The following is a 25406-nucleotide window of genomic DNA, read 5'->3' as shown; positions in this document are numbered from 1 at the left end:
CCTATAAATATGTAACACCGGAAACTTTCCCTCACTTTTACTGTTAATCCAGTTCTAACCTATAAAATGCATAACCCGTTGACGATATTTGCTCACACACGCTTTCAAAACTTGCTATACGTATATGTATGAATAAGGATTCATCAGAAGAAAAAAAACGATAGAATTCAACCACCTAAATGAGAATTTACTCGCTTGCTTACTGTTTGATGTAGAAAAAAAATGAAACGTGATACACAATTTTTGTCGGATATTTAAACAAACAAAAAAGAATAAATAGAAACACAACCTTTAAAACGATACATTTACACCATTGGTAGAAAAATATGTTGAATGGTTCTAAACATCGATCTATTTAAAAATAGTTCGAATTATGCAAAATAAACAGAAAAAAAACCGCGCAGTGAAAACAGAGAATCTTATAAACGGCGTTCTAATCGACTGAAATGAATTTGCTCTATTAATTGGCAAAAAAGAGGAAACCACGTGAAGGCGACCACGTTTGTAGGTGGAGAATTTCTTCGATTGATGAATTCTGTGAATCGTGTAAAACAAAATAAATACTTATGTCAAAAAATACTGGCGTAACAGCAATTTGCTCGGATTCGGGATCGATTTTTGTCTAGTTAGAGTTGAAAGAAAGCAAAACGACGGGGCAGGAATTGAATTACACGCGGATTATGAGAGTGTAGTTTGTGTTATTTCAAAATTTATTTCATTTTATTCACTCTATAAAACGTTAATCTTCACTGAGGCTCTGTTTGCTGGAAGGAAAACAACTTACTCAACCATATAGTCTACGCACAAAAGTGAATCTTCTCGATTTGGACGGTACATTTTTTGATGTTGAATCCTTTCTGTGCGATCGTATGGGCAGCTACTAAAATATCCGAAGTGTTGGCAATGGGATCTAAAAACAAGGAACATTAGAAAAGTGACCACAAAACCAAACGCCAAGCCAACTCACCAACCATCAGGTGGACGGTCATCACATTGAGTCCGGTCGAGATGCTCCACACTGTGAGGTCGTGCACCGATTTGACCCCGGAGATGCACCCGAGTTCGGTTTTAAGTTTCTCGATCGACACGTTTCCGGGAACCGCGTCCATCAGGATCCGCATCGAGTCTCGGAAGATGCGCACCGTCGTGACCAGCACGATCAGCGAGAACAGGAAGGTGCAAATCGGGTCAAACACCTTGAGGCTGGGCTGTGTGGGGAAGTTGATAAAATTTAGAACTGATTAGAGATACGAAATACCTTTCTCTGCTGAAGATGAGCATTTGGACAACGTGGTGGAATAACCAGTCTCAACTTTATTTTTATTGCGCCAATATGCCTATCCAACAAAACAAGTTTTAGCCCATCACGACTAAATCCGAAAATGTTATTCACGGAACAGGTATTGCTACTAGAAATCCAAAAATCTGCAAAATTAGAATTCAGTGTGTTGTGGCGACTCAATCAGGCAGTGCGCGCGGTGATGATTCTCCAGTGAAGAGTTCATATCTAGAAACTCAATTTCCACAGAAGTTTCTCGAGCAGCAGACTCCTTCGGATGAAAGGAAGCTTTTCCAAGTACAATGGATCCGAATCACAACGACTCTACTGTTACAGAGCTAGTCGCGCAAAAATTCCGTATCAGTGAATCAGTAGTTGCCGTATCCTTTTTAAAAGAAGAATTTACAACCGTTTGAACTTCGCAGATAAGTGTTCATGAGAAGATTCTCTTATTGCTAGTAAGTGACTGGTTAGTAATATGTGATGAAACGTTTTTGCATCGGTTTGAAAACATGTGCTCATGTGTAAAAGAATTTTGGTTGATTTGGACGACGTCATGTCTCGTTGCTTTAATGACATCATCACCTCGATAACTCAAGAGCAAAACCAGTTTATGCTAAAATGGAGTATAATTTTTTTAACGGGATTTTCATCCATTTTGATGATTCATGATACAAGAAGCTTTCGGGAGTATCATTTATTTTAATACGCACACACAAAATTTCTGGGCCTTCACTTAGCAAAAATAGTCGGTTACTTCCAGTTAGCAAAAAAAAATTCTATCGACTTAGTAAAATGCTGAATTAGCTTGTTTTTGAGTAAAACAGAAGTTTGCTAGCCGCCTTCTCTTTGATAAAGAGTTCAACTAGCGGAAGTGTAGTGCGGTTGCGGAGTTCGCGGATGACGTTGGATTTTGTGGCCAAATGGTGGACAAATCAACACAGGTTCTGTTCGATCTCAACACAGAGAATTTCCGGTCAATGTTGTGATAATTTTTTGTACCTTACAAGTAACAACAATGCAAGAATGATCACCGGAAAAGATGTCAAATGCTGGCAATAAATTTAGCCCGATATGTTCGGAAACCCACCAGGAACTGGAATCAGCCTGACGGCCGCCACTTTGGAATAACCCGGAAAGATCGAATGGAATCCCACAACCCAGTCAAAGTGAAAGTGAAGACAAGTTAGTAGTGTTGACGTGAAAATCATAAAGATTTCATAGTAATAAATAGAAGTATAAAATAATCCATTTATTTTATTCGGTTATTGAATATTCCCCATAAATTTCAAATGAAATAATAATAAATAAAATTCCCCGCGGTATTTTCCACCGATTTTTGCTAGAAAGTGAGTAAAAATTTCGGCGGCTATATATAACTTTTTCTCTCGTTTGCTAAAATTTGAGTTGGAAAAAAATTCTAATTTGATTGCTGAATTTCTAGCTGGACAAATTTGAGCAAAATTTTGCTAAATTCCGGCCTCGAAAATTTTGTGTGCATTGCATGCCCAAACCAAGGGGGGTAAATAGAAGGTGATACCCCTACCTAACCTAAGGGTCCGGCGCCGATTGACCGTTGCATAGGGCTGAGATAAAAGATCTCCACTGCTGGCGATCCGGAGCCAGCGTCTTCACTTGCTGCCAGCCAAGGTTCTCGTCAACTGTGCGGATTTCAGCGGCTAGACTTCGTCGCCACGAGCTTTTGGGCCTGCCTCTTCTTCGATGCCCATCTGGATTCCAATCAAGCGCCTCTCTGCAAATCTCGTTTTCATTTCTTCGCAGCGTGTGCCCAATCCATCTCCACTTACGTTTCCGAATCTCGATTTCTAGCGCCTTTTGATGACACCGGCCAGGCCACCAAGCGCGGATGATGTTCCGCAGGCAGCGATTCACAAAAACTTGCAGTTTTCGCGTCGTCACCGCATATGTGCACCAAGTTTCACACCCGTACAGCAATACGGATTTGACGTTTGAGTTGAAGATTCGGATCTTAGTTCGTAGAGAGATCTGGCGTGAGCGCCAGATGTTTCGGAGACTCGCAAACGCAAATCGGGCTTTTCTGATCCGGGTTTCGATGTCCTTCTTGGCACCACCATCAGGCGTAATCTGGCTACCAAGATACTGGAAGCACTCCACTGTCTCAACCTGTTGTCCAGCTACCATGAAATTGGAACGATTTTCTGTGTTGATTTCCATCGACTTGGTCTTTCCGACATTGATTTTGAGACCTGCTGCCTTGGAGCTTTCGGTGAGGTCATCGAGTTTGCTCTGCATGTCTTGTTGTGTTTGGGCGAGCAAAACAATATCGTCTGCCAGGTCAAGGTCGTTCAGTTGCTCAATCGCTGAAGGATTCCACGGCAATCCTCGGTTTGGTCTACACAGCAAAAAATTTCTTAAAGTATACGGAATCTAAAATGAGAGCGTTCTATTTTTTCCGAGTGTAATTGAAAAAAGATGTAATTTTATACTCTTTTTAATTCATTTTTAAATGCTAAGCTTAAAATTAGGTTCTTTTGGTGTAACTTTACATTTCCTGATCTAAAAATAAAGTTTTCATCTAAAAATACATCTAAAAAAATTAAAAAATATGACAGATCAACTGTTTTCGCAGCATTTTGACTCAGTATGGTGCACCCAAAATAATTTTCACTTAAAAAATAAGTGACATCTATAGTAAATTCTCGCCATACGTAATTTCATTTGAATTTTAAGTGATGGGTCAAGTGAATTCACTTTAGTGACCGGTCAAGTGAATTACACTATGACGTTCGAGTGAAATTTATCTGAGTTTCTAAGTAAGTTTCTAGTTAATTATCTCTCGCGTTTTTAAATAAAAGAACATTATTAGAACAGCACTACGATTTCAAATACTTACATTACGCTTTCGCCATAAATTTATGGCGAAAGGAAAATTCCATCGTAATCCCAAGGCAGATCGGTTACTGCGGATAGTGCGACTTCTAAATCTTCCCTGCTGCAAACCCGAAAATCTGTCCCGTTCAACGCACAAGCTGGTTATCATGACCTTAAAATAACTTTTTCTTACATCACGTTTAAAACAAACTACCGCCAAAATCGCCTATTAAAGAATTGGGAAAATCCAAATCCAGCATAAGCTTTAAACGCTGCTCTTTAGAATTTGCCATTTTGAACTCTAAAAATAAACACAATTACAACCTAACATTCACTTGAAATTCAAGTGATGGGGAAGTGAATATTTTTTCTCACTTCAAATTCAAGTGACGACTGAAGTGAATGTAGATGAATTCACTTGAAATTTAAGTGACTGCCAAGTGAAATGTATATGTCGCACTTGAATGGAAGAAAATCACTGGATCCTTCCCGCATAATTAAAAACAGTTGGGGATATAGTACTAACTATTAACTTAATATATTGGTAGCAGTACCAGTATGAAATATCTTCCAAGTATCATTTCATTATACATGTTCAAAATTTTATTACCTCAATAAATTATGACAGGATCGTATCGGTGACAGTGACAATATGATATATGATTTAGTAAGTATAGTATAATAAGAGAATAAAAATTTGCAACCTTTCAATATTGTCTCTGGACCTTATCCAGGACTCTAACAGTGTACGACAAAGTTTCCTTATAGCTTAAAGATGTCGGAAACACCAATCGAGTGAGCTGCACTAATTGTTTCACTCTGGAGGCTGAAAATAAGAAGCTTAAGGAGCAATTAAAGATCAGTAAGCGGAAGCTGCAGAGGGTGCAGGGGGAAAAATTGTGCTCGGACGAGCACGCACTACGATTGTCGAAAGAACTCCAATTGATGAAGGACAAAAATAAGTTTCCTGAGGTAAAACAATTTCATACATCCTTGCAAACATATTTCTTACATTATTTTTGAATCTATTTTCAGGCTTCTTTTTCCGAGCAAGAAGGAATTCCGATGACCGTAGCAGATTTGGATGAACTGAATGGCCGCGCGACAACAGACAGCATGTTTGCTGGGTTGCTCGCTGTTCGCTTGGTCGGTGCAGATAACCTGATAAAGATGAGCGTAACCGGTCAGGCGTGCCATCGGTACGCCAATATGAAAAAAGAAGACGGAACTCGTTTGTACCCAACCCCAAAAAAACTGGACCCCAACGTGTTGCAGTTTATCTGTAGTAAGTTTGATTACTTTATTAAATTTATGTACCCGGGGGATTAACCGATGCATTTTATGTACCCGGGGGATTAACCGATGCATTCGTGGGTCTAACCTAAAATCCAATAGATAAAGTCCTTACATGTATTCAACCTTTCTATTTTCAGACAAAATCGCAGAACGTACTGCCATCCGTGTTGGTTTACAAAACGTACTTACAATTCGGCAATATCAGAAATAAAAAATAAAAACATCAACATTTTAATTTTTTAATTTTATTTTATTTTTTTTGGGAAAGAATTGGAACTATATTGGTTATAGTACAGGGAAGCTCTTTTTAAAAATATTTTACAATATGCGGAACGTATGATTGAGCGTTATTTTTACTACAAACTACTATAAGCAAACTATATCCATTGAAGTTGATGAAATCTATGATTTTGTATTCCAACGTAGCTAGAACATTCAGGTAGATTGTTTTGCTCGCCAAAAGTGGATGATATTTTAACCGTATCCAATAATGTAGCATGAAATATTTGTTCGAAAAAATCGCTCTTTTTGAATGGTAAACATGCTTAACAGCCCTTTCCCCATATGGTACTTTAACAGATAATCATAATACAGATTGTTAATATGGTCTGTGTTATTGTACATATACTGTTCACTTTACAATAAACGATAACGTTTAGAGACAATATAGAATATTCTCTATATATTGTAATTGATTATGCGGGTTGTTTTTAAGTAAAAAATCATGTGTATTTTAAGAGTGAATTTGGGTTCAGTGTGTTGTTATTGTTCGAACAGCCAAAAGTACTAGCAGTTCGCGATAGTGTAAGGAATGCAGAAGCTAGAGAAAATCGAATCCCAGGAAATCAATGCACACGAAATCCTGAACGGATGAAGTTAAGGTAAATATAAGAAATGAAATTTCATAAAATAAACCAAAGATGTTGAAAATGATTGGTTTTTCTTTGTTTGCAGTGTCCAAAATCCAGAATGATTGTCCGGAATTGAACCCTAAATAATTTCGTACTGGTGACGCTGACCAGTAAAGTATCATCAGGATGGTCATCTTCGAGTTCAACAATGTTCCAGCCTTGCGCTGTTCGGTGATTGTTATTGAATTTTCATAAATTTATCCTCAAGTTGTTCAATAAAAATAAATGTTTCATAAAAGTGTTCATTGTTTTTAATGGCCTCATGACATCCAAAACCTGAATATTTAATCAAAACTAAAAATATCCTGAACAAAAATTCAAAAATTCATTCGTCTAGTTTCACTCGAGGAATACAGTCGAGTTTTTACAATCGCTCCGAAACAATAGTTAAACAGTTTCTTTAGTTCGGTCGTTACATTTGGGATTATCGGATGGGATGGGGTAAAAAAATACTCCTCGTCAGCTTCATTTTGCGTAACGTTCGAAGGTACCGCCCTCCCTCACTATGTTTTGATAAACGATAGGTTGAGGCTTCCCGTACGGCTCTTTGTGCCGAGCCCCATGAACTGCGAAAAATGCAAAAAAATTGGACATACAACGGATTTCTGCTGCAATAAACCACGGTGCGTTCATTGCGGGGAATCTCATGAGGACGGGTCCTGCCAGGCAGTTGAGCGAAAGTGTGTTTAGTGCGGAGACCCGTCTCATGACATTTCCGCCTGCGCGGCTTTTAAGAGCCGGTGGGATCAACAGAGGCGTTCTTTGAAGGAACGTTCTAAACGTTCCTATGCCGTTATTCTAAAGAGCGCCTCTCCCCCGGCCCAATCTCAATCGTCAATCTACCTGTTGACGAAGTAGAAACGAATGCTTCTGATGAAGGACAGCAATTCGTCGCTATTGGAAACTCAAGGAAACTCCAAAAATCCCGCGAAAAGTTCCTGTGGTAAACTCTTCACAAAACAGTCATAAAAAATCTCCTGCTGTGGAAAAACAGTTAACTCCGGGATTTTTAGGAACAAATTATGCTCCAGAAGACCCAGAAGTTGCGGGATCATCGAACACCTCAAATTTCAACATATTTTCATCAACACCTAATTCTTAATCAGGATTTTTCAAAATTACTGACATCATCAATGGTATTTTTGAATACCTCAATGTCCCCGACTCATATAGAAGCATAATTACAGTCATGCTTCCAGTGGTAAAGACACTTCTTCAGCAGTTGATGCAAACTTGGCCCATTCTTTCAGTGTTTATCTCTCTCGATGGCTAATTTAAGCCGAGGGGTCGGAGATATCACTGTTCTACAGTGGAATTGTCGTAGTATAATCCCTAAATTGGATTCGTTCAAATTCCTTCTTCATGAAATTAATTGTGATATTTTTGCTCTTTTTGAAACTTGGCTTTCTTCTCAAACTGATCTTCCATTCCACGATTTTAATATTATCCGTTTGGATCGCAACTACTCTTATGGAGGGGTGCTTTTAGGGATCAAAAAGCATCACTCTTTTTATAGAATTCAACTTCCTTTATCAGGCGGAATTGAAGCTGTGGCATGTCATACAACTGTAAGAGGTAAGTAAGGACTTATGTGTTGTCAGTTTGTACTGGCCTCAGAGAGTTGCAGTAGATCGAAATCACCTTGAGAACCTGTGGTCAGTGCTCCCTGAGCCAAGGTTGATCCTGGGTGACTTCAATTCACATGGAACTGTCTGGGGAGAACAAATTGACGATAGTCGTTCTACTCTTATTTATGACATTTGCGACAGTTTCAATTTAACAGTTTTGAACACGGGTGAAAAAACACGGGTACCTAAACCTCCTGCAAGACTAAGTGCAATCTACCTCTCACTCTGCTCAAATTCACTATCATTGGATTGCCAGTGGAAGGTAATCCCTGATCCCAATGGTAGTGATCACTTGCCTATCAAAATTTCAATCACCAATGGGGCCAACACTTCAAACTCAACAAACATGGCATATGATCTCACAAGACACATCGACTGGAAAAAGTACTCGGACGCAGTTATTTCAACCATCAATTCTGTGGATGTATTACCTCCGTTGGAGGAATATACTTTTCTAGCTCGCTTGATTTATGAAAGTGCAGTTCAATCTCAAACGAAACCCATCCCAGATCCATCTGTTCGCCGAAGGCCTCCTAATCCATGGTGGGACAGTCAGTGTACTAAACTTTACGTGGACAAATCGAACGCTTTCAAAGTTTTTCGGAAACACGGAACCCTGGATAACTTCAACGCGTATTTTTCTCTTGAGCAGCAATTTAAAAACCTGATCAAGGGAAAAAAACGTGCGCATTGGCGTAATTTTGTGGGAGGTTTGTCGCGGGAAACATCCTTAAGCACTTTGTGAAATGTGGCACGCAGCATGCGCAATCGTTCTTCCACGAACGAAAGTGAAGAACATTCGCATAAATGGATTTTCAATTTCGCACGGAAAATCTGTCCAGATTTCACACCTGTACAAAAAATCATTCGTGATGTGCCACTAGGTAGGAGCGATCTGGATTCTAACTTTTCGATGGTTGAATTCTCAATTGCTCTCTTCTCTTGCAACAACTCAGCTCCGGGAGTTGATAAAATAAAATTTAACTTGTTGAAAAACCTTCCGGATGCCGCAAAATTTCGCTTGTTAAATTTATTTAATCAACTCTTAGAACAAAACATTGTTCCCGAATACTGGAGACAAGTGAGAGTTATAGCCATCCAAAAGCCCGGAAAGCCTGCATCCGATTTCAATTCCTATCGCCCTATAGCAATGTTGTCTTGTATACGGAAGCTGATGGAGAAAATGATATTGTTTCGTTTGGATAAGTGGGTAGAAACAAATGGCCTTCTTTAAGATACCCAGTTTGGGTTCCGCAAGGGCAAAGGGACAGTCTTGGTTTGCTGTCGTCAGAAATACAAATGGCGTACGCAAAACGCGAGCAAATGGCGTACGCAAAACGTGAGCAAATGGCTTCAGTGTTTCTAGACATAAAGGGAGCTTTTGATGCTGTTTCAATCGAGGTATTGTCAGAAAAATTGCATTCCCGAGGTCTGCCTCCTCTGTTGAACAACATCTTATACAGCTTGCTTTGTGAGAAACATCTGAACTTTGCTCACGGAGATATTGCGATAAGGAGAATCTTGTACATGGGACTACCTCAGGGTTCATGTTTGAGTCCTCTTTTGTACAACTTTTACGTGAGTGACATCGACAGTTGTATCTCTGAAGGCTGCACTCTAAGACAACTCGCAGACGACAGTGTAGTATCTGTAACAGGATCTACAGAATCCAATCTACACAGACCTTTACAAGATACTTTAGACAGATTATCATCCTGGGCTCTGGGGCTTGGGATCGAGTTTTGTCCAGAGAAAACGGAATTGGTAGTTTTCTCCAAGAAACATAGACCTGCTCAACCAAAACTTCAACTTTTAGGCAGAACTATCGCTCAATCGAGACGTTTTAAGTATCTCGGGGTGTGGTTTGATTCCAAGTGTACCTGGAGAACTCATATTGGGTATCTGAAAGGAAAATGCCAAAAAAGAGTTAATTTTCTCCATACCATTACCGGCACCTGGTGGGGAGCCCATCCAGAAGATCTGATCAAACTGTATCGTACAACAATTTTTTCAGTGATGAAGTATGGCAGTTTTTGTTTCCTATCAGCTGCCAAAACACACCTCATCAAACTCGAACGTATTCAATACCGTTGTCTCAGCATAGCGCTGGGTTGTATGCCTTCAACGCATACCATGAGTCTTGAGGTTTTGGCAGGCGTACTCCCTCTGAAAGATCGGTTCTTTTCTTTATCTCTTCGGTTCCTCATGAGGTGTGAGGCGATAATTGCAAATTTTGAAAAGCTGCTTGAGGAAAATCTTCAAGATTAATCCTTCTTCGAATTCTCCCATTCATGTTTGTCACCCTGACTACGACAATTCTTCTGTCAAGCTTGACTTGTCCATGCAGCATGAAATCCGTGAAATCCCGGATCAACATCGTTCGTTTATTGTTCCTAGGATTTTCGATGCTAAATATGGGCACGTCAATGCCGAACAAATGTACTTTACTGACGGGTCGCTATTGAATGAATCAACGGGATTCGGAGTATACAACGAAACATCTCGCGCTTCCTATAGTCTTGAGTTTCCATGTTCAGTATTCATAGCAGAGTTGGCAGCTATCAACTGGGCTCTGAACAGCATCGCCTCACAAACTGTTGGTAATTTTTATGTTGTAACGGATAGCTTAAGCTCACTTGAAGCTATTCGTTCAAGATACGAGAAGATACGAGAAAAATTGAGTACTTTATCTGAACGCTGCTTCTCCATCACCTTTGTTTGGGTCAGTTCACATTGCTCAATATTGGGCAATGAGAAGGCTGACTCTTTCGCAAAGGTAGGTGCGCTTGAAGATGATATTTACCAGCGTCAAATCTCCTTCAATGAATTTTTCTTTTTAGCACGTAAAAATGCTCTCGTCAATTGGCAGCGCAAATGGAATGCAGATGAATTGGGCCGGTAGCTCTATTCGATCATCCCAAAGGTGAAGCTTAAACCATGGTTCAAGGGTTTGGAACTGAGCCGTGATTTTATTAAAACATTTTCCCGACTCATGTCCAACCACTGTTCCTTAAACGCGTTACTGTATCGTGTAAATCTGTCAAGCACCAATCTATGCACCTGTGGCCTTGGTTATCACGACATTGACCATGTTGTTTGGTCGTGCGAGGTCCACTTGATCGCCAGAGCACAGTTAACAAATTCGCTTCGGTCTCGAGGAAGGCAACTTAATGTACCTGTAAGAGAAGTGTTGGCTACGATGGACTTAACTTACTTTTCCGAACTCTATCTATTCTTTAAAGCTATCGATCTTATTCTGTAGACTTTTTCTCAATCTGTTACTAATTTTTAGTTTAAGCAAGAAATGTAAACAGTGCAAAAACAAATGCAATCTTTGCTCCTTAAACCTACTGGATTGAACCGTTTCAAATAAATGATTTAAAAAAAAAAAATTCAAAAATTTTACAATGTTGTGTATTTTTACACGACGATAAGCCGATCTATTATCGTGCATCGTTTTCGATCTAAATTTACACGCCTCAATAGAATTTTAGATCGAAAACGATGTTCCGTTTTCGTGCATCGTTTTCGATCTAAAATTACACGAATTTTTCTTGCTGTGTACAGTCAATCGATCCAGTCAAGATCTCATCCATTACGATGAGAAAAAGCAGCGGAGACAAAATACACCCTTGTCTCACTCCAGCAGTTACCGGGATAGGTTCGGACAAGACACCGTCGTGCAAGACCTTGCACGAAAATGCCTCGTACTGTGCTTCGATGAGATGGACTAGTTTCTCTGGAACCCCTCGTCTTCTAAGAGCAGCCCAGATGTTTTCGTGGTTCAATCGGTCAAATGCTTTTTCGAAATCAACGAACACCAGCAGAAGAGAGTCCTGGAATTTGTTGATTTGTTCCAATATTATTCGTAGCGTTGTGATGTGGTCCACTTATGATCGTCCGGATCGGAATCCAGCTTGTTGCCGTCGGAGTGTAGCGTCGATTTTCTCCTGGATCCTGTTCATGATCACTTTGCGGAGTACTTTAAGGGTTGTACAGATCAAAGTTATGCCACGCCAGTTACAACACTCGGTCAGGTCTCCTTTCTTTGGGACCTTTACGAGGATACCCTGCATCCAGTCGGCCGGGAATGTTGCAGTATCCCAAATGTCAGCGAAAAGACGGTGCAACATTTGTGCTGACAAGGCACGGTCGGCTTTGAGCATTTCAGCAGGAATGCAATCGATCCCAGGTGCTTTGTTGGATTTCATGTCCTTGATTGTCGCTTGTATTTCAGCCAGCGAGGGCGCTTCCGAGTTGACGCCATTAATGCGACTTACTATGGGCGCCTCGAGCTGCGGGTTCTTTGGCCATTGCTATTTGTAACTCGGAAAAGTTGTTCAAAATGCTCAGTCCAACGCATGAGCTGATCTGTTCGATCTGTCAGCAGCTGACCTGCTCGGTCTTTCAGCGGCATTCTTGCGTTAGTCCTTGCACCACTAAGGCGGCGAGAAATATCAAATAATAATCGGATATCTCCAATGGCGGCGGCTCTTTCTCCCTCTTCGGCTAGGGAGTTTGTCCAGGCTCTCTTGTCTCGTCTACAAGCTCGTTTAACTGCCTTTTCAAGCTCCGCATATCGTAAGCGGGCGGCTGCTTTGGCTGACCCGGTACATGCCTGCTCAATTCCAACTTTCGCCTTTCTCCGATCATCGATCATCCTCCAGGTTTCATCCGACATCCATTCACTTCGTCTTCCACAAACTTTACCGAGAGTACCATGGCTCGTCATGATAAAGGCATTCTTGATTCCACACCACTGTTCTTCGACTGTTCCGTCTGTCGGCAGCTCCGAGGCTCGGGATTCTAGCTGTTCAACGTATGCCCTTTTCACCTCTGGATTCTCCAACCGGCGGACATCGTATCGACACCCGACTTTCTCCTCGCGCCGTTGGACACGCGCAACTCTCAGTCGTATCTCGCCAAGGACGCGTTCCAACGATCACCTTATTGTTGTTGCCACAAAATTCTACAAACAGCTCTCCGTTTTAGCTGATATGTCCTAGACCATGGCGCCCCAGATACGTCGCCTCACCAATAGCACGACGACCATCCTCTGGCTCCCGGCTCGCCGACATGCCAATGAGTTCCAGTCAGCTTGCATTGGATCCGACTCAACTACCTTCCAGGGCACCTATCCAATGACCTCCCGTTTTTCTTGGCTTAGTGAAGTGTTTGGAGGCAATTAGGGAAGTGGAAATAGAACTTGGGAATATTTTATTACAATACATATACATACTAAAACCATCTCTATGGTTACATATAATATTTTTTATTGATTCTAAGGACGACACTTTGTTCTAAAATAACCAATAAAGTCCTTAACAAATTTTTTGAAAGATCTTTGAAGGGTATCAAATCGATGACAACAAACATCAGGACCGACTGTTGGCAGTCGTGAGTTCCTATAATTCATCGGCGCTATTCATTTTCTCCATCGCTCAATACCCGCCGAAATGCATATCAGACCTTACCATCGTTAACGTGTATCCTATCGATGAAACTTTCGGGGTGAATACGGGTAAGCTTTCATATGTAATAATTGCTAGCCATTATCGACTAACCAGCCTATGCTATTCACAGATTCTGCAACTGTCAGCTCCATATCCGGTGAAAAACTAACGATAATCTCCCAGAATGAACCTACTGTGTTCTACCATCAGGCCTGCCCGGATACGGTCGCTTCCCGGGAATATTTTATTACCAAGCTGAAACAGTTGACTGTCGACTTTAAAAACATTTCCTCGCAAGCCGGTTCCTCTAATGGAACGCTGGATTTCAAATGGGTGGACTCCTACAAACGAACCGAAACAGGCAATGATCGCCCCTTAAGCATTAATTCAATGATCAAAGAGGAGCTGGAAAGACGCCGGTCCGAGTATATCGTGTATAAACCGTTAATAATTTATACCGCTACCTGGAACGTAAACGGACAAACAGCTGAAGATATCGAACTGCCAGAATGGTTGTCCACCACTGAAGATCCGCCAGATATCTACGCGATAGCGTTTCAGGAAGTCGAGTTTACTGTCGTTAAGATTGTAATGAAGGAAACGAAAATCGATCGAACCTGGGTGTAAGTTTTAGATGGCTTCTTCCATTATTCAAGTTTTTATGGTTTAAATTTTCTAGGGAGAAAGTTATCAGTGGGTTGCATAGCGGTGCAGTCTATGAAGAAATTGAATCCGTGCGTTTGGTAGGGACGATGTTATCTGTGTTTGTAAAATCATCACTGAGGAACCAGATTTCAGACTGTTTGATTAAATCGGTACCAACTGGAGCTTTAAACTATGTAAGTTACGATCGTTGCTGTAGCAAATGCACAACCCATTCAAGACACAATCATTCATAATAATCCTCATTTCTGGGTCAATCCAGATAAAATACTTATAAAATTTTGCATTTTCTAATACACTGTAACAACGTAGTTCCTTTATTTACAAAAAAAAATTGTAACTAATGGGCGATACGGTCAAAATTTAGTCAAGGGAAAACGCGTGTAAATCGGTGAAATCGTTTATTTAAAAAATCAAATTAAATTTCTTTTTCAAGTTTAATTAGTATAAAATTCAGGAAAAATATTCAGTTAGGCTTCCGCTTTTCCAAATCCGGATTGCCGGGCCTTACGCTAAACCCCTGCCATCAGATTTTGTACAGCCACCTTGTCCATCTTCTTCGCCGCAGAAAGCCAGTTTGCCTTGAACTGCTGCTCGTCCTTAGCAGTTCTTTGGTCTTCTTTAGGTTCTGCTTGACAATAACCCAGTATTTCTCAATTGGGCGGATCTCTGGCGTGTTGGGAGGGTTCTTGTCCTTGAGAACCACCTGCACGTTGTTGGCGGCGTACCACTCCATGGCCTTTTAACCATGATGGCAAGAATCCAAATCCGGCCAAAACAGTACGGAATAACCGTGTTTCTTCAGGAAAGGCAGCAGACGTTTATTTAAACACTATTTCACGTAAATTTCTTGGTTGACAGTCCCGGAAGCTATGAAAATGCTGCTTTTCAAGCCACAGGTACAGATGGCTTGCCAAACCAGATATTTCTTCGCGAACTTTGACAGTTTTATGTTCTTGAAAATATCTGCTACATTTCCCCTTCCTTTTGCCGTATAAAACTCCTGTCCCGGAAGCTGCTTGTAGTCGGCTTTGACGTAGGTTTCGTCGTTAATTACCACGCAGTCAAACTTCGTCAGCATTGTCGTGTACAGCCTCCGGGATCGCGCTTTGGCCGTCGTATTTTGTTTATCATCGCGATTTGGAGTCACTACCTTCTTGTAAGTCGATAGTCGGGCTCGTTTTTTGGCTCGATGCACGGTTGTAGACGATACACCCAGCTTATTTGCGGCATCTCGGAGAGAGAGGTTAGGGTTTCGCTTGAAGCTACCGGCAACTCTCTTTGTCGTCTCAGCGGCTTCCGGTTTTCGATTTCCCCCCGATCCAGACTTCCTGGCTGTCGACAAACGTTCCCCAAACACATTAATTACATTTGTAACGGTTGATTTGGCAACTTTTAGCGGATTTGCCAGCTTTGCGTGCGAGACGGATTTTCGCGATGCGCGAGCAAAATTTTGATACGCTGCTCTTTTTTCTTGGACGGCATTTTGACAACTGAAGAGTGAATTCCAAAATCAAAATAGGAGCAACATTCTAACATTCAAATTGAAAGAAATACGTCAAGTTGATATTGACCAAATTTTGACTGTATCACTCTTTACTTAAAGCTCTTCAGCAATAATCAAATCGAACCAATTTAACGATTACTAACGTTCTTTGGAACCAACTTGTATATCTAATAGACTTTCAGAAAAATAGTTTTGAAAGCGAATGATATTCTGAAAAGAGACATAACTCTCTCTCTTGCTATTCAGTGTCGATTATCCGTCAACATTTCGTATTTCACCGGCTAAACTACGCCGCTATGAGCTTCTGGGCCTGACTCTTCGATGACCAACTGGATCTCAGTCAAGGGCTTTTCTGAAGATCTTTTTGTGTCCAATTTATATCTTAGGCTTAGCTTAGGCTCTCGAATACCTGTTTTCTATTGACACCGACTTTTCGCCTTGTTGCACCCTACCACCCGCTTCTAATTGTGGTAGGATGTCAAATCCGGCCTAAGGAGCGTCGGACCATTGTAAACCTTGAGAAAATGAAGGAACAGTTTATAGAGGTACTCTTTCGGTTGCCATAGGTTTACAGGAATCTGCTTGAGGTCTGCCGCGTCATCCATTTCAACTTTTGATCGTACAGTTCTTGCGCACGATGTTGTGCGGTCGTATTTTGATTCTCGTCTCAGTTTAGTTTCTCCATTGTCGAAGGATTCCACGGCAATTCTCGGTTAGTTCTACAGCCGATTGATCCAGTCAAGAGACCATCAATTGCGATAAGAATAAGTTGCGGTGATAAAATACATCCATGTCTCACTCCAAGAGTTATAGGCCTCGTAATGTACTTCGATGAGATGGACTAGTTTTTCAGTCTGGGACTTGTATTCGTATATGTACATCAGAGATGAGATTCATTCAGTTCTTCTTACGTGCAATTTATCGAGTGAGAGTTTCATGGATCGTCGTTATATGTATATATTGTAAATGCATTTTTTATGCCAATTCTCTGTTCTTCAACCGATCCTTCGTTCAGCAACTCCGAGGTTCGGGATTCCAATTGTTCTACGTACGTAAGTCCTTTTATTATTTTTATTTGGAGTCTTTGACTACTGTCATACAGACCTACTTTGAAAACTATTTATGAATAAGACTACAATACTATCAGAATTAGGTGCAATCACGGATTGCACTTTTAAACATAGATTAAGATATATGAAAGACAAATAAGTGCGAGACAACATTAAAAGCTTGAAAACATCGGTGTAAGCGGTGATTCTGTCCAATTATTGTTCTGCTTCTTGGCAACCAAAAAATCAACTGATTGCGTAGTTGTCGAGCTGAAGCGTAGAGGTTTAAACTCTGGAGCAGTTGGGGACAGTCAACAGCGTTGGTCAAAATATCGTAGATGAAGATTCGTTGAAGAAAGGCGTCATTGATAGTAGGCCACACCTCTCAGAGTCAGGGTTCAACAAAACGCACTCTTTTAGACGCGCGCGGCACACGCAAACCATTTCTCTCGAGCGAAACACTTCTTCGTTTGCGTTCTGGCCGTTGACGCGCTCTCGCTCGAAACAAAAACACGCGCGCTCAATCTTTTCCCCTCGTTCTCGTCGACGAGATGCACTATCCGAAATCTGCGCGAGCGGCCGAGTCAAACAGGCACGGCTAGCTCTCGCGCATCCTAATCGAGCGGCGGGTGAGGCCTCTCTTTTGGCTCAAAGAACAGCACGCAGCGGCCCACAATGCAGCGCGCGGCGGCTCTCCGAATGATCCGAGGCGGCCCTCTTTTCGTCACCGGGCGGCGCGCACGGGCTCGAGTGAGGGCCTTGTGTTTCGTTCGTGTTTCTGTTTGCAGTGCTGATTGAGAAATCTGTGTGTATGATTTCATCAACAGGATAGTTAAAATATATGTAAGCGCGCAATAGGATTTGGCGGAGGGTTACAAGAATTAATGTAGGAGGTTAACATTACCCATTAGTAATAGTTACCAGCACTAGTAACTATGAAAAATTTACCATGCAATAGTGAAATTTCGCAAAAAAACGCCAAATTAAGAGCCGTACGCAAGTATTGTTAAAATGAATGTTAAAAATATTCTAGCCACTAATAATAGTTACAAGCACTAGTAACTATGAAAAATTTACCATGCAATAGTAAAATTTCGCAAAAAACGCCAAATCAAAGAGCTTTACACAAGGATTGTTAAAATGAATGTTAAAAATATCTCAGCCACTAGTAATAGTTACCAACACTAGTAACTATGAAAAATTTACCATGCAATAGTAAAATTTCGCGAAAAACGCCAAATCAAAGAGCTTTTCACAAGGATTGTTAAAATGAATGTTAAAATTATTCTAGCCACTAGTAATAGTTACCAGCACTAGTAACTATGAAAAATTTACCATAAAATATTAAAATTTCGCAAAAAACGCCAAATCAAAGAGCTTTACACAAGGATTGTTAAAATGAATGTTAAAAATGTTCTAGCCACTAGTAATAGTTACCAGCACTAGTAACTATGAAAAATTTACCATGCAATGGTAAAATTTCGCAAAAAATGCCTAATGAAACAGCTTTACACAAGGATTGTTAAAATGAATGTTAAAATTATTCTAGCCACTAATAATAGTTACAAGCACTAGTAACTATGAAAAATTTACCATGCAATAGTAAAATTTCGCAAAAAACGCCAAATCAAAGAGCTTTACACAAGGATTGTTAAAATGAATGTTAAAATTATTCTAGCCACTAGTAATAGTTACCAGCACTAGTAACTATGAAAAATTCACCATAAAATATTAAAATTTCGCAAAAAACGCCAAATTAAAGAGCTTTACACAAGGATTGTTAAAATGAATGTTAAAAATATCTCAGCCACTAATAATAGTTACCAGCACTAGTAACTATGAAAAATTTACCATGCAATAGTGAAATTTCGCAAAAAAACGCCAAATTAAAGAGCCGTACGCAAGTATTGTTAAAATGAATGTTAAAAATATTCTAGCCACTAATAATAGTTACAAGCACTAGTAACTATGAAAAATTTACCATGCAATAGTAAAATTTCGCAAAAAACGCCAAATCAAAGAGCTTTACACAAGGATTGTTAAAATGAATGTTAAAAATATTCTAGCCACTAGTAATAGTTACCAACACTAGTAACTATGAAAATTTTACCATGCAATAGTGAAATTTCGCAAAAAACGCCAAATCAAAGAGCTTTACACAAGGATTGTTAAAATGCATGTAAAAATATTCTAGCCACTAGTAATAGTTACGAGCGCTAGTAACTATGAAAAATTTACCATGAACTAGTAAAATTTCGCGAAAAATGCCAAATGAAAAAGCTTTACGCAAGGATTCGTAAAATGAACATTAAAAATAATCTAGCGAATAGTTATAGCTACCAGTATTAGTAACTATGAAAATTTACCACGCAAATGCAAAATTTCGCAAAACACGCCAAATCAAAGAGTTTTACCCACGAATTGTTAAAATGAATGCAAAATTTATTCCCGCCACTTGTAATAGTTACCAGCACTAGTAACAATCTAAAATTTACCATGTTATAATTATTTTTCACGAAAAACGCAAAATCAAAGGTTCTAAAGCTTGTTCAAATGATTGTCGAAATATTCTAGCGACTAGAAAACACATACAATTATGGTCACAGAATGCATGCACACAACACTCAACTCAGTTTACATGATAGTGCTCTTTCATTTGGCGTTTTTCGCGAAATTTCACTATTGCATGGTAAATTTTTCATGATTACTAGTGCTGGTAACTATTACTAGTGGCTAGAATATTTTTAACATTCATTTTAACAATCCTTGTGTAAAGCTCTTTGATTTGGCGTTTTTTCGCGAAATTTTACTATTTCATGGTAAATTTTTCATAGTTACTAGTGCTGGTAACTATTACTAGTGGCTAGAATATTTTTAACATTCATTTTAACAATCCTTGTGTAAAGCTCTTTGATTTGGCGTTTTTTCGCGAAATTTTACTATTTCATGGTAAATTTTTCATAGTTACTAGTGCTGGTAACTATTACTAGTGGCTAGAATATTTTTAACATTCATTTTAACAATCCTTGTGTAAAGCTCTTTGATTTGGCGTTTTTTCGCGAAATTTTACTATTTCATGGTAAATTTTTCATAGTTACTAGTGCTGGTAACTATTACTAGTGGCTAGAATATTTTTAATATTCATTTTAACAATCCTTGCGTACGGCTCTTTGATTTGGCGTTTTTTGCGAAATTTCACTATTGCATGGTAAATTTTTCATAGTTACTAGTGCTGGTAACTATTACTAGAGGCTAGAATATTTTTAACATTCATTTTAACAATCCTTGCGTACGGCTCTTTGATTTTTCGTTTTTTTGCGAAATTTCACTATTGCATGGTAAATTTTTCATGATTACTAGTGCTGGTAACTATTATTAGTGGCTAGAATATTCTTAACATTCATTTTAACAATCCTTGCGTACGGCTCTTTGATTTGGCGTTTTTTGCGAAATTTCACTACTGCATGGTAAATTTTTCATAGTTACTAGTGCTGGTAACTATTACTAGTGGCTAGAATATTTTTAATATTCATTTTAACAATCCTTGTGTACGGCTCTTTGATTTGGCGTTTTTTGCGAAATTTCACTATTGCATGGTAAATTTTTCATAGTTACTAGTGCTGGTAACTATTACTAGTGGCTAGAATATTTTTAACATTCATTTTAACAATCCTTGTGTAAAGCTCTTTCATTTGGCGTTTTTCGCGAAATTTTACTATTGCATGGTAAATTTTTCATAGTTACTAGTGCTGGTAACTATTACTAGTGGCTAGAATATTTTTAACATTCATTTTAACAATCCTTGTGTAAAGCTCTTTCATTTGGCGTTTTTCGCGAAATTTTACTATTGCATGGTAAATTTTTCATAGTTACTAGTGCTGGTAACTATTATTAGTGGCTAGAATATTTTTAACATTCATTTTAACAATCCTTGCGTACGGCTCTTTGATTTGGCGCTTTTCGCGAAATTTTACTATTGCATGGTAAATTTTTCATGATTACTAGTGCTGGTAACTATTATTAGTGGCTAGAATATTTTTAACATTCATTTTAACAATCCTTGCGTACGGCTCTTTGATTTGGCGTTTTTTGCGAAATTTCACTACTGCATGGTAAATTTTTCATAGTTACTAGTGCTGGTAACTATTACTAGTGGCTAGAATATTTTTAATATTCATTTTAACAATCCTTGTGTACGGCTCTTTGATTTGGCGTTTTTTGCGAAATTTCACTATTGCATGGTAAATTTTTCATAGTTACTAGTGCTGGTAACTATTACTAGTGGCTAGAATATTTTTAACATTCATTTTAACAATCCTTGTCTAAAGCTCTTTCATTTGGCGTTTTTCGCGAAATTTTACTATTGCATGGTAAATTTTTCATAGTTACAAGTGCTGGTAACTATTACTAGTGGCTAGAAAATTTTTAACATTCATTTTAACAATCCTTGTGTAAGGCTCTTTCATTAGGCGTTTTTCGCGAAATTTCACTATTTCATGGTAAATTTATCATAGTTACTAGTGCTGGTTACTATTACTAGTATGTATTTTAAAACTTCTAACATTGATTGTTATAACCCTCCTCCCAAGGCTATTGCGTGCTTCTATATGTTTTACCATATCTATTGATTTAATTATTCGCACAGATTATTCCGTCGGCCCTCAACAACGAAAACACGGCGAACACTCCGTGTGCTAAAGAAAGCCGCGCGCGCCGTCCGGTGAGCCGCCGTGTCCTCTCGGTAGATGCTCGGTGTTCCTACACGCGCGCGGCTAGAAAAACGCAAACGCAGTTTCCGAACCGCTCGCGCTCTCGAATAGGCGCGCGCGAATTCGCTCTGCTCAAAAATTTTCAATCTGCGTTTTGGTCGCAAATTTCTCGAGAGAATTTCGAGCAATCAAATGTGCCCGTGAACCGAGAACGAAAGAGCTGCGTTTTATTTGCTCTTTCTCATTCGACGCACTCCTGCGTGTTGAACCCTGCTCAGAGTAAGGAGGTAACCGTACAGGACTTGCCAGGGCAGACGGCGTAATGCGTAACGCAGATTTTTTTCTGGATTCTTTCAATCCTGACGCTGTGGACGGAGTGGTAGGGTGCCTAAACTGGAACCGCATATTCTAAGACGCTGCGTACTAACAAGCAGAATAAAGTTTTCAATGTGTACGGGTCTTCAAAGATTGACGTATTCCAACGAAGAAAATCGAGCAAAGCGAAGCCTATTCGTCGCCTTATTAGTTACGTAGTCGTCGCGACATGCTGGGCAAAAGTGAGCTTTTCATCAAAAGTAACCTCAAGGTCTTTTATGGAGGTTACCCTTTCGAGCAAGCTTCCATTTAAAACGTGGTCGTAAACGAGTGAGGCTCTACTCCTGAAGAAGCTTATGCACTTACCTACACTTACCGCCATTGGCTTCCATTCCATGTATATTGCACCACGCCAGTAATCTGTCGATGTCATCTTGAAGCGCAGTGCAATCCACTATTGAATCTGTGATTCGATAGATTTTTAAATCATCAGCAAATAGTAGTTTCGGTGATTGAAGGAATGTTGCAATCGTTTATAAACAGCACGAAGATAAGCGGTCCTATGTGGCTGCCCTGCGGTACACCAGATGGCATATTGAACAAAATAGAGTGAGTATCACGAATGTTGGTAAAACCATGACTATTAAGCAGGTACGACGACAACCATTTGATTACCCACACAGGAAAGCCGTAGCGAGTAAATTTTTCTATGGCGATTCTATGTGGAACTTTATCGAAGGCCTTGGCGAAGTCGATGAGTATTGAGTCCACTTTCAGTTTCTCATATGTTGCGATGTGCAATTCGCTGACATAGCACATTAAGTTTGTCAACGTTGACCTTTTCTTGAGAAAGCCGTGCTGGATCTCCGTGAGTAACGGGACAGCTGCAGTTTACAATCTTTCGTACATCAGGACTTCAAATACTTTGTGGAAGCAACAAAGAATGGATATTGGTCGGTAATTCCTCGCATGCTAAGTGGCGTGGCAAGTGATACAGCTGTTCTCGAGACCAACGACGTTGGGATCCCATCAGGCCCCGAGCCCCGAAACTTTCGAAGAATCCATAGATACCAATACTTTGAGAACCTCCTGCTCTGAAAATACGGGCTGCTGGAATATTATATCACGGTTTTGCAGTGTTCCAAAGTAATCATTAGTGGAGTCTTTGGCCCTTATTTTGTACCGCGCGTGAGGTGACGATAGTAAAGTCACGTCACTTTGGATGAACTTTTTGAGTTCCGACTCTATTCTCGAAGTCACCGTTGGTGTGAAAAGTCGCATCCGGGTAACGATTTTAGGTAAGAATTGTCGGTACCTTTTCAGGTGGTGACGGGATAAACATGTGAGGGAAAGTTTATGCAAAACGGAATAATTAGGCTCCAAACGTTTAATTACACTAAAGTGTGATAGTTTAAGAATCAATAAAAAATCACTTCAATTCTTGATTTTTTCTATCATTTGTGCAGCAAAAAAAATGTGTACTAGACGTCGAAAATAAATTCAAACATATATAATTGAAAGAGGATATAATTTCATTTTATACAACTTCATTTACATGCAACGGATTTGAAAAAAATAACACATTTTTTTAACTTCACTTCATCTTATCTGTTTCCCTTCGCGGGGAGGATATTTCACTTTCATCCGGTAATGGTGTTTTCAAAAAAATTAATGTTGCAGCTTTGAAGTTCTGTACTGAGCCATTCTTTATCGACGTCGAGGTGTCGTATCCCTTGTGTTGATCCGTTTGCAAAAGACCAGTTTATTAGGGCAGCAACCGTCGATTTCCGCTACTTTGTTGGATTTTTTTTTCCAAGCCGCTCCAGGAACCAAACATATATGACCAAATTCTGTCCGATTCGCTTTATTCGCAGCTTCAAAAGTTATTCCAGCTGCTTGCTTAAACCTTGCAAGCCGATAGTGACCGTTTGCGTACAGAAATTCGTACATTTTGATTTAAAATTTAATTTTGTCATTTGGAATCGCGAACGAAATAAATACAAACCGAGCAAATTTGACACTTGAGTTCATTCGGTCGCTCACCAGGAATGAACATCTGTCACTTTACCCACATCGACTCCGGCAATAAGATCACAAATCTCACGATGACTCCGAGGTGACTCGAAAATCGTCATCTCACGCGCGGCGCAGAATAAGGCTCTTTATTAGTTGATTACCCAGGTGGTAAATCCTTTTTACGCATTGCATTCCAAGGCACGGTGAGCCATCGCGTCTCCCCAGTATGCTACTCTGGGTCCATGGGTGCATGGGGTCGACTTTAGATACTATGTACCCCTGCGCCATAAAGTATACCTTGAGCCTCTGGCCATAATTCTCATGCGGACCTGCAACGAAGGCTAAGCCCGTGATGGGACCATACTCGCGCAAAGCGCTCAACGGCAATACTCGTTTATACGTTACGATTCAAGACAATGGACCTCTCCTCTGACGACTCGAGGTCCGGCCTTCACTCGTAACTCGAGGCTCGCTTGGTTTCCACGATTATCGTGTGCTCCGCCTCTGTTCGAGACCACTGCTAGAGACCAATGACTTCTCCTCTGACGACTCGAGGTCTTGGCTCCGCTTGGTTTGGCTCAAGACCCTCTGCTCTTTGCCCGTCCGTGTACCGAATCAAGAGCAGCTTATCCTGGACACGCGCCTGTCACAGCACACGTCCGGGGCTTTACGAAACGACTCGGATGTTTTCCGGTGAAAACGTCATCCTACACCGACTCGAGTGACCCACCCGCCGACGACGTGAAGTTCCCCCTACGAGTTCGACTGCAAGGAAGGTATAGTCTTATAACCGCGGCTTGCGTCGTAGGGAGCGCGTTCTGCTCAGAGACTCCGTGGCGGTGGAGGTATCATACACAACGTTCGTGACGTACCTAACAGCTCGGGATACGCAGAACCGCAGAACTTAAAGTCTTATCTTTGTATGCCTTAATGCCATGTTTGGACGCACACTACTCAGATGCTCCCCGACGAAGGAGTTACCCTGCACCGGTTGCGGACTGGTGCTGGTTCCATTCCAACTCCTCTGCAGGGCAGTCATGATCCGGGTGAACCCATCGCTGACCACGCGCCAAGTATTGGCATCCTCACGATTGTATCCCATTTACCTGAAAACTTTTGCCCAGAATGATTTTTTCTCAGAATGACAAATACCCGAAATCAAACCCCAGAACGAATCATTTCCCAGAAAAAAAATTCCCCAGAATGCATCATTTACCAGAAGTTTGTTTTACAGAATGGATTTTTTTTCCCCAGAATGAAACATTTCCCAGAATGGCACAAATCCCAGATTTTTCCTCTAGTATTTATGTTTGTTTTTTTCTAATGAATTCTTGTCAATTTCATATGATTCGAAATTTATTTTTTCAAAATAATTTTTGAAATGAAACTACAGGTTTGAAATTTTCCAACAAAATTTATTTTAAACCAATATTGTACTTTGTTTATGGTTTTGGGTACTTGAATTGATTTAATGCTAACCGTGGTCCATTAAAAAACCCTTTTGGTATCCGACTCCTCACGCTGAGCGTTCGAACTTGAAACACATTTTGTCCTTCACGCTGTCACCTCGTTGGTTGCGGCTTTGCCGCAAAAGAATTGTACTATGGGAACCCAATTTTTGTGGAATAATATATTTTAATTTTTTGATTTTCAGGTTGAATAAATAAATCAAATTTTCTGGGAAATGATTCATTCTAGTAAAAACATTTCTGGGAAATGTATCATTC

General features: G+C 40.1%; 3 protein-coding genes across 4 annotated transcripts in view; 2 read left to right on the top strand and 1 right to left on the bottom strand.

The window, feature by feature from the left end:
• Window positions 1-682: 682 nt before the first annotated feature.
• The window catches only part of LOC129747148 (proton-coupled zinc antiporter SLC30A2), a 74936-nt gene continuing 50212 nt past the window's right edge, over window positions 683-25406 (bottom strand). Inside the window, exons 5-6 of the mRNA XM_055741192.1 lie at window positions 968-1208; window positions 683-910 (exon numbers count right to left, since the gene is read on the bottom strand). Of these exons, the coding sequence (XP_055597167.1) occupies window positions 798-910; window positions 968-1208 (354 nt within the window). The 3' untranslated portion in view covers window positions 683-797. The remainder of the gene's footprint in view (window positions 911-967; window positions 1209-25406) is intronic.
• The window catches only part of LOC129747147 (inositol polyphosphate 5-phosphatase OCRL-like), a 37370-nt gene continuing 13425 nt past the window's right edge, over window positions 1462-25406 (top strand). The window contains exons 1-4 of the mRNA XM_055741191.1: window positions 1462-1659; window positions 13308-13488; window positions 13551-14043; window positions 14100-14259. Coding sequence (XP_055597166.1) covers window positions 1582-1659; window positions 13308-13488; window positions 13551-14043; window positions 14100-14259 — 912 coding nt within the window. The 5' untranslated portion in view covers window positions 1462-1581. The remainder of the gene's footprint in view (window positions 1660-13307; window positions 13489-13550; window positions 14044-14099; window positions 14260-25406) is intronic.
• LOC129747149 (uncharacterized) lies at window positions 4713-5690 on the top strand. 2 transcript variants are annotated; one of them, XM_055741194.1, is made up of 4 exons: window positions 4713-4799; window positions 4890-5104; window positions 5168-5417; window positions 5566-5690. In XM_055741194.1, the coding sequence occupies exons 2-4, from the start codon at window positions 5078-5080 to the stop codon at window positions 5637-5639; spliced, it is 351 nt and encodes a 116-aa protein (XP_055597169.1). In that variant the 5' UTR covers window positions 4713-4799; window positions 4890-5077; the 3' UTR covers window positions 5640-5690. The 2 variants fall into 2 exon arrangements, with proteins under 2 accessions (XP_055597169.1, XP_055597168.1); XM_055741193.1 differs by having other exon boundaries at window positions 4719-5104.

This window comes from Uranotaenia lowii, chromosome 2 (assembly GCF_029784155.1).
Source record: "Uranotaenia lowii strain MFRU-FL chromosome 2, ASM2978415v1, whole genome shotgun sequence".
NCBI lineage: Eukaryota > Metazoa > Arthropoda > Insecta > Diptera > Culicidae > Uranotaenia > Uranotaenia lowii.
This window is presented reverse-complemented; position numbering and strand designations above follow the sequence as displayed.